The sequence below is a fragment of the Centroberyx gerrardi genome, chromosome 2, assembly GCF_048128805.1.
Source record: "Centroberyx gerrardi isolate f3 chromosome 2, fCenGer3.hap1.cur.20231027, whole genome shotgun sequence".
NCBI classification, from domain to species: Eukaryota; Metazoa; Chordata; class Actinopteri; order Beryciformes; family Berycidae; genus Centroberyx; species Centroberyx gerrardi.
In genome coordinates this window covers 35,850,020-35,860,019 of record NC_135998.1, presented here as the reverse complement: position 1 = coordinate 35,860,019, position 10,000 = coordinate 35,850,020, and the positions used below count along the sequence as shown (strand labels likewise).

At 42.8% G+C, this 10,000-nt stretch overlaps 1 protein-coding gene across 1 annotated transcript in view; it reads left to right on the top strand.

Annotated features, from left to right (window-relative positions):
* The window catches only part of wdr7 (WD repeat domain 7), a 66,490-nt gene that overhangs the window by 16,176 nt on the left and 40,314 nt on the right, over nucleotides 1-10,000 (top strand). Inside the window, exon 9 of the mRNA XM_078286262.1 lies at nucleotides 1,375-1,477. Coding sequence (XP_078142388.1) covers nucleotides 1,375-1,477 — 103 coding nt within the window. The remainder of the gene's footprint in view (nucleotides 1-1,374; nucleotides 1,478-10,000) is intronic.

Sequence of the window (10,000 nt, the reverse complement as noted above, 5' to 3'; positions counted from 1 at the left end):
ACCGCTGCAGGGAGCTGAAGCTGCCTGCTAGGTAACACACTGCTGCAGGGAGCTGAAGCTGCCTGCTAGGTAACACACTGCTGCATGGAGCTGAAGCTGCCTGCTAGGTAACACACTGCTGCAGGGAGCTGAAGCTGCCTGCTAGGTAACACGCTGAAGCTGCCTGCTAGGTAACACACCGCTGCAGGGAGCTGAAGCTGCCTGCTAGGTAACACACTGCTGCAGGGAGCTGAAGCTGCCTGCTAGGTAACACACCGCTGCATGGAGCTGAAGCTGCCTGCTAGGTAACACACTGCTGCATGGCGCTGAAGCTGCCTGCTAGGTAAACATGGAGCTGAAGCTGACGTCGTTCCCGTCAGCCCTCTGGTTTGTTCCCCCTCTGTCAGTATGGAGGTTCCTTCATATCAGCAAACTAAAAAGCAGATGGCTTTGATTTTGAAATATGTTGTAGGAAGCATCAACGCATCTCAAAAATCCATTCAGTATTATTTACAGGAACGACAACATTAGTTACTGAACTACACTACCCAGCAGGCTTTTAGCTAGCTGGAATGTTCCCTCTGCTGCAAAGGGAACAAGCTCCGGCAGCTAGCTAGCATTCTGTTGGAGTTCTCCATCGGTACAAAGTCTGTTCTGGAAGTTTCTACTATAGTCCAGTCTTGTTTATTTATATCACATACACATATACAACAAATATATACACATCATATACATCCTATACTATGCCATATTCATACTTCATATACATCATTAACTACATCATATACACACAAACACACTCGTGCCTATGGGCAATTTATGGTCTTAAATCCACCTGACCTGCATGTCTTTGGACTGTGGGAGGAAACCGTGCCGTGGGTGACTCCTAAAATAACAGAAACATACAAATCATCTAAACGCTTCTGCTGCGTAGAGAGGACAATCTCAACTCCATCTGTTGCTTTGTTTAGTAGCAGAAGACAGAATACTTTGCGGTCAGTGGAAAATCACGTTAGCCACTTAGCTGCTAGCCAACCACAGGAAGGATTCAGGCTGCACTTCAGCTCCGGCTGCCTGTACTGTGACTCACTTTACTGCTGGTTTTATCAGTATATAGTAAGCAGTAGTAATGTTGTTGAGGATTATTTAAACTCTGCGGTGTGTCCTGCTTTAGTTCTGTCCATCTGACCAGGTGACACATCTGTCAGATGTATTTTTATTTATATGGCAGGTTTCCACTACTTTTTTTTTGTGTTTCGCTTTCATTTTCTTGTAAATGTAAAAGCACCCTCCTTGTGTGTGAAATGTGTTTTTCAAGTAAAGTTTGACTTTGTGTGTATGTGTGTGTGTGTGTGTGTGTGTGTGTGTGTGTGTGTGTGTGTGTGTGTTCTCCAGCTGCCTGCCTGCTAGCGAGCATTTCCGAAGTGACGTTGGGAAGACCAAAGAAGGCTCCATCCCTCCGCTGGTCTACAGCATCGCAGATCGCTCAGACAAACAGGTAAATCCTCCTCCATCCCTCCATCTCCCATCCAGCCAGCGCTCTGTCTGCCGCTTTAAAAACACAGTTGAGTGTTAAGCTGAACTGTACGGCTCTACCAAGGCAAACAGCACTAACTTGTTTTTTAAATTTTATAAGTGATATAAAATTCAAATGGTGTGGCAAGGGTTTTGGTTTTATACTGACTAAGATTACACTCAGAAATATATATGAAAAGATGCACCGTCCACCTTTGGAGCAACAACAGTTTTTATTGGGACAGGAGAAACGTTAAGTTTTGTTTTTCAGTTTCACTATTCAGGTGTTTGCTGCTGTTTGGCTTCGTAGAGCGGAGCAGGAGTTGGACTTTAATGATGTTGAAAGGCAAAAATGACACAGAAGAACTTCTTTTGTTGGATTTTGGAAATTCAGTGCAGCAAATATTGAGATTGCAATTACTAATTTTTTCAAAGAGCAGAGGTTGACATTTTTTAAACAGGGGAAAGTCGATTCAAGTTACACATCTGAAAAAAAAAAAGAAGCAAATCCTAAGCATTTGATCTTAATTTCTTGCCCACTATGCAATTGATTTGTCTTGTTTTGATAAAGAAATGATGTAGAGATTGCTGCATCTCAGTTCAGACCACAATTACAATATCCAGCAAGAACAAATGGTAAAATGAGTTTCTGTCTTTAACTCGATTCAGAGAGCTGCAGGCTGCTGTGTTCAGATGAATGTGTGTTTTTCTCTTCACCATCACTGTCTTTTAGTTTCTGCTCACTAGGCTGTGAGATGCACATGTCTTTTAGAGGGAAATTAATCTAAATGAAACTATTATTTTCATCTCATGTTCTCTACTACTAGTGGCAGTGTGGCGGCTGTCCACTGCTGAGTGAATACAGAAGAAACACTGAGGATTGTTTTTTAATACGGCAGCTTGAGAGAGCGATAAGACAAATGGTTCTTGAAATCAGGCGGTTCCTGCAGTGAATACTACACTGCGTATAGCTGTCAGGTTTATTCGTGCTTTTAATAAACAGGTTTGTCACAAAAGAAAGTTACAAAGAATTTCTCAAAATCAGCAACAGCAGTTTAAGAAAATAATAGGATAATCAAAATGTGAAAGAGTGATAGCAATTTGTTAAAAGAACACCAAAGCAAACAAACATAAAATATACAGAAAGTAGTTAAACAGAGATGATAAACACTAAAATCAGTCAGACTCGTTTTTTTTTTAAAGTTTTAAAATGTCTTCAAAAATGTGTTCAGAGCAGGAGCACACACACACACACACACACACACGCGCACACACACACACACACACACACACACACACAGAAGAACTTAAATGAAAATTATAAGACAGGGTTCCTACACAGACTTGGAAAGCATGGAAAACTCTGACAAGTGTTTACAGTAGGGCTGAACAATTAATCGAAATTTTATTGAAATCGCAATATGGCCTACTGCAATTTTACAATCGCAGGAGGCGCAATATTTGTTAAAGGTGAAATGTGTGTCAAAATACCATTTTAAATTAAATATTCTCGTGCTGCAGAGATGTCCTGCCTACACATCATATTCTACAGACTTAAGAAAACATCTTTGTTTGGTACAGATCCCCGCAAAAATCACACCATAATCATTTTAATACGTTTTTCAATGAAAATGAGAATAATGATGCAAAAATGATCATTCCCTCTAATATCGCGAATCATATCGCAATTGCAATATCAGTCAAAATAATCGCAATTAGATATTTTTTCAAAATCGTTCAGCCCTAGTTTACAGTACATGCCTTATGTATATCAAAATAATTACTAACAATGATTATGTTACTGTTGCAGCTGTTGTAGAAATCCCACATGAAGCATTTATTTAGTATCTGTCCTGCATTAGTACGGCACATAATCCTCTTTTGAACACTGTGGAGCAGAGACAGTTTTATGTGCTGTAACTCAAAGCTCCAGTGTGTCTCCAGCTGCCAGTTACCAGACCGTCCCTTGTCACTTACGACAGCTGAAAAGAGCCAAACTTGCATTTTCCACATAATTCCTCCTGGTTCCAGAGTGCAGCAGCAGTTCAGAAAGCGTTCAGTAAGCAGTGGGACCTGTACAGTGGCTGCATCTGTCCTGCAGCTCACAGGCGGCCTCACCCTCCCGTCCTGTGGTGCTGGTGTTGGTGTTGGTGTTGGTGTTGGTGTTGCTCTGTCTGTGTTCATGCTGCTGGTTTGGTTCAGGAGCTTCAGGGCCGATTCACTCACATGGATCAGGCCTGGTGCTGCGGTACAGCTCGGAGGTAGCGGCTGGATTGAAAGTGTGTTTGTGAAATATTCAGTGGTCGCTGGACTAGGAAAGACGTCTCCTCATCTGAAGTGGAAGAGAGAATCCAGCTGAACTGAGCTTTACAAGCCTCTGTTAGCGGTGCAGGTTCAGCTGCAGGGTTTAATGCAGAAATAAAGAAGTGAATAATACATCAAATGATCAAAATGTACACAATAGAAACTGAAATGCATACACTGAAATGAAATCAGTGTAAAGTACGAACTCAGGTAACCAAGAGTAGTAGCATTAGCATCTTAGCATAATTAGCATACAAGCACAGTTAGCATAAAGAAATTAGCTAGTATCGTGCAGTGGGCAACATCACTTGACGTCAAATAAATATCACTGCAGTCAATCTGTAGCAAGTTAGAAACAAAAACTCTTTATCTTTCTTTTTTAAATCCTCTCGTAGTTTATAGATTCACACCATCATCTGGATACTTGGTAGAACAGGATACAGCTAACATGCTAACATGCTAACGATGCTGCCAGTCTGCATTGAAGCTGGTTAGAGCAATTTGTGTGACAAAATGAAGAAATCTAATGAAGGAAAAAACACAAGTTAACAAAGATCGATCATTAAATGTGATGCTGTCTTTTAGATGGCAGAACAAGAGAGCTGAAAACAGGAAAAGCATGCAACACACCGCAACCTCTAGCTTTCTTACTAGCTGGGGTATGGAGTGTGAATCCTTATGTTATTTTAAACAAAATAAAAAGAGAGAGGAAGGAAAGGAAAGGGAAAAAAAAAGAAATTAGGAAATTTGCTTTGTGCAAATGAGATAAAACAAACACCAGCAAGCTTAGACAAAACATCTCACTATGAAGCAAACCAAAACATCAAGATGACAAGAAAAGACATCGCTTTATTGGATAACAGAATCTAAATGACACTAGGAGACAGCATGGTGGAAAGTCAGAGAATAAGATGCAGCAAATTACATTTTAACAAAGTCCTGATGCTGAAAGTGAAACATCTGCCAGGGTGTTTTTCCTTTTCTGTTTGGCCTCTTTCTGCTTCTCCATGTGTATCTGCAGGCACTTGACCTGTTTAAAATGGCGCGTGGACTGAAATGTTACTTTATTATGTTTAAAAAAACCTCCTGTATGGATTAGAAAATATAAAACATTGCTGTCCTGTTCTGTTGGTGTAGCACCAGGCTTAATCCATGTCTCTGAGCCGGACCCTCAGTGTGTTTTCATTCAGGACCTTCAGTATTTTGTTGGACCTGTGTGTATTAATTTGTTGTCTTTTAGGTATTAATTTGTCGTCTGTGCCTTGTGTTGTTTTTCTGCTATTCCTTTTTCGTTCTGTCTGCTGACGCTGCCCCCCCCCCCCCCACCACCCCCCTCCCTCTTCCCTCCCCCGCCCCCCCCCCACTCCTCTCAGATGGAGGGGGTAGGAGGTGAGGAGGAGGAGGAGGAGGAGGAGGAGGCGGTGGTTGTGGAGGTGATGTGCCTCCCTGCCAGCGGGTGCGACTTGAAGCTTTACACCCCAGAGCTGCAATACCGCCACCGGCCTCTAGAGGCGCCAGTAAGCCCCGGAAAAAAACACAGGAAAACAAAAGGCAGGGAGAAGAAGGTTTTCACTTCCTGGCCCAAGTCGCAAAATCAAACATGTCCATAATGGATATATGAAATTAATTATTTAAAAGTTATATACTGGATGATTCCAAAAAAAATGTGTTGGTTTGACTCGCTTCATTTTGCGTCCCTAAATGAATCAAACCAAATATTTACTTAAATATTTACTTTAAAATGTCTAGTCGGATTTGTTGCAACATCTACCGAAAGGATGAAAGGATGAAAATTTGGAATATGACGAGTCCGTGTGTTGAGTTATGGTGGGAGGAACGTTTACGATCAAAAATTCAGATAATCTGTGGCCAGAAAGTGAGAACCGGAGGAGAGGAGCGCACCGGGCCGGCAGGAGGAGCGCTCGGTGAAGCACTGGGTCACACTCAGTCTGGATCACACTCAGTCTGGATCACACCCAGTCTGGATCACACTCAGTCTGGATCACACTCAGTCTGGATCACACTCAGTCTGGATCAGGTTAGATGGACAGATACAGTCAGTTTCTCATAGACCCATTCTAAACTTCCATACTAACACATTTCAGTGTAAGGTTACAGAAACAACATAAATGGTTGAGGTATGAATGACATCGCTCCTCATGGGTTTAAATGTAGAAGATTAATTAGTGTGTTGTTTGCTTTTATTTGGCCTCTGTGTCTTGGCCTAATGCTTCTGAGAATCTGCACTATTATGACTAGTGCTAATTTACCTAATATAACATCAGTGGGGATTTGTGTTGGCGTCGTTAACAATATTATACCAAATTATTTAACCTCTCTATAGGAAATGTTGCTAATGTTTAGTGCAGTTTGTTAGAGCTTAAATTTGCAAATGTACTTCATCAAAAAACCCTCACAATGTGACGTCAACTGTTAATTAAAATGGCACAGAGGGGACTGGAGGTACAGGAATCAGTAGTTCTTCACACATCAGCTCCAGGTTTTTCTCCCATTTGTGACATTTTGCATCTCCAAATGGATTTAATCTGATCCTTTTCAGGAAGATAAGTTAGTTTATAAATCCCAGAGGAGAAGTTGGGGTGTTTGTCACCACCGTAAGACACAGCATAGCAAAGATAACGAGATAATACAGGAGATATAAATGTCCACCTCAAAAGACAGAGGGTAAAAGAAAAAGGAGACAAAAAGACTTTGTGCAGTAGAGTCGGCTGCCTGTTCAGCTGTGTGTGGCATTGCACTTTTGTAATTTTAATAATATTTAAGTTTAATGTGTGCCGGTGAGCGGACGTCCTGCAGAGCGAGCCGCCCGCTCTGTGTGCTCCTCTCGCTCGTTTCCCTCCTGCCTGACTGACTGACCGGCTGACTGACAGTTTCCCCGACTCACTCTGGTTCACCTGGTTTCATGCTCTCTTCCCACTAAAACAAAAACCCCCTCTCCAACTCCAAAAGCACCATTATCCTCCCTCATCTGTCTTCATACTGGATGAAGATGCATGCAAAGTCCCCAAGCTGCTTTTTACCCCAAAATGACCTCTCTGAATCCTGAGATGATGACAAACCAAGATGCACTGCAGGAAACCAAAGGGATGCCACGACATTTAGGATCGCATTTGGTTACTCATCTTCACCAGGCTCTTGTTACACTGCAGGACAAACGTAGAAAATGTGTAGATGTGTAGAAATGTAGAAACTGTTTCCTGCAGTGTGACAAGTGTCAGGTGAAGAAGAATAACCAGCTGTGAATCAAAATGCCAAGGTACTCTTAAGTCAACCTTTGGATGCCATAAAACATTGATTCCTAGTATAATGCTTATCTGTTAATTGTAAAAAAAAAAAAAGCCCGATATCTCTGATACCACTGTCAGATTACACAGGTGTTTTGATATTTGTGTTAAAATCAGATACAGATCTACTTTGACAAGAGGAAATGGTGTTGATCTTGTCTCCAGCAGACCTGGGTCAAACTGTATTTACAAATAGTTTGATAAATGGTGTTTGTTTCAACCTTCTTGGAGAACCGGGTGGATGGGGTTTTCTGTGATTGTCTAAACTTTCTAGCGTTCAGTGCATTGTCCTATGTGGCAAACCCCACCCATCTGGTGCACCAAGCGGATCAAAACAAACACAAATAAATGTTAGCAAGCAGAATTTGATCCAGGTCTGGTCAGTCTGGACTCTGTCTGCTCACTGTAGCTCTGACGCTCTCTGATGTTTGATTCAGTTTTTTATTCACATCTTATATCAAGATGTGGTTTGGTTTGTTTGTGTGTGTGTCATTCTGTCTGTGTGTGTGTGTGTGTGTGTGTGTGTGTGTGTGTGTGTGAAGAAAAGCTCTTTTGGTGGCACTTTGCATATTAAGCTCTCTGGCCATCCAGAGCCCCAGATGATCTGAAAGAACCAGTCGTTTTACACACCGGACGCTGCAGCCATTCCCTGCTTCACTATCCCTCTATGAATGAAGCAGTTGCCGTGGTGACAGCAGCCCATCCTCACGCCCCGGGGTTCACTAGCTCTCATCCTATCCATCATTATTACTGTGATGGATCCCCACAGCCGCTCCACCCGCCAAACATCTCCTGGAAACGAGCTCCTTCAACCTTCTGTGTAGCGACGCCCTCCTGAAGGGTTTCATTAAAGGACCGCTCCGACTTTTTTGGGAAATTGTCTCGTTGGTCAACTTACCTTTTACATGTTATGATAGGAGAACCACCAAAACACCTCTGTGTCTCTGGTACATATCTCTGTCTTGTGCTCTAACGTAAGAAGACAGATTTTAGTAATCCAGAGTTGTTTTTTTCTGTGAATCCTCTCGTCACATAAAGGATAAGATGACCAACGGGCCAATTTCCCAAAAAGTCAGTGTAGTCCTTTAAGAGTCTTTGTTCATACCCTTGTTGAGACTTTCATTAGAGCACCTTGTTAGCCTAGCTAGCCACAGAGCCTTAATACTTTATAATGGCCACAGATTTCTTCATCCTAGACGTCAGATATTTTAGTATTTTAGTTTGCTGTTGTCTACACAGGAAAACATAATTAATTTAGTTCAGAAGGAGATCTCCTGTTAGATTGAGATTCAGAAAGGTAAACCTACAGTATATCTTACAGCAGAACTGTGTGTAGGTTGTTGCATGGTGGTGAAGTGGATGCACTGCAGGTGTTATCCTTCAGCCCTCGACAGGACAGTGCAGCAGGACAGTTGACGGGCCTTGAGGCCTCGTGCCAGCCCCTGCCACAGCATGAGACTCTCCACTGCAAGCTTACTACTGCCCCAGCCTGGAGGTTCAGCCTCGTCCCGTCGGTGTGTTCGGATCCCCCAGACCTTTGAGAGGAAAATCCACCTCAAAACAGACTTTCTGAGTTGTTCCTTTTGGCCTGAAGCGTTTCAGTCGAGCTCATACACAGGGTGTTTTTTTTAAAGATGCTACGTCAATTCTTGGTAACCAATGCTTTGAAGGAGTATTCTTTATGCTTCGGTGGACATTGTTTGAGAGCCATAATGGCCTTGAGGACGTTGGTTTACTGGGATCATGGGTACTTAAGCTCTGCTATTCTGGTACACATCAAAGTGACCCATAATCACAGTAAGGGACGCCCTCTTTGGTATTATGTTATATACTGTATTATTTGTGCATGCTGGGAACTCTGTACCAAAGCCCTAGTAACCAAAAAACTGCTCCCAAATCCAAAGTGTCTCAGGTCACAGGACTAAGACCGGAGGATTCTGCTTTGGGGTGGATTGTCCCTTTTAAGAGCAAGAAGGCTATGCTACCCCGCTCCCATCTCCACCATTACTCTCCTCAGTAACCCCTGGATTGATCACAAAGCGATCTAAATTGTTCACAGAATGGAAATGATGTGTCATTATAATTAGAGCGGTAGGGTTTGAATGTAGGAGGAAGAGGCAGGAGAGGTCGGTTTCATCGGGAAAAGACAGAATCTGGGGGCTGAAGGTTGACTTTTGATTGGACCTAGAAATTCAAGCCCAGGCCACGACTGAACAGCCAAATACAGGTAACCAGCCATTATCTGCAGTTCTACTCTAAAAATCCTGTTGGCTGGTAAAATGGCAAAAGTGGCTAGTGAATCATAAGTTGTAAGCTTGTTTTCTCCCCCTGGCCGAGCCCCTAGATCTGGCTCTTCTCGACAACAACTGTCCTCTCCTCCTACTTCTTCCTGATTTGACAGTCTAGTTCTGGTGAGTTTCCTCATACATCTCTAGGCTCTCATGTATCCAGAGTGATAGACTTGACTGAACCGTCTGCGTCTATGGCTCTTGATTTTGTCCATGATTCCCTTCAGTGGACAGACGTTCCTGTCCGCAGCGCTGAGGGAAACTCACCCGGTAAATGAACGGCGGTAGCCAGTGTAGAAGTCCTCCACCCTGTCTCTGTCCTGCAAGATTTTCTAAACAAGTCGTGGAGGGGTGGAGCAACAGTGAGACGGCGGTGGGACTTCTACAGTGGCTACAGGTCTAAGTCAGGTTCTCTGTGTGGCTGCACAGTGGTTCTGTCCTCCCTCACCTGAATGCCAGCCCCAGTATAGACACAGTACTGTCAAGAATAATTTCAGTATAATTGCACGTTAGAATAAATCAATAATATTTGTTTTTAATTCGATTTTTTTGGCATGGTTCCTTAGCTGTTAGAGGAGTCGGTGGTCCAGGTGAAGCTGAAGTTCTTGG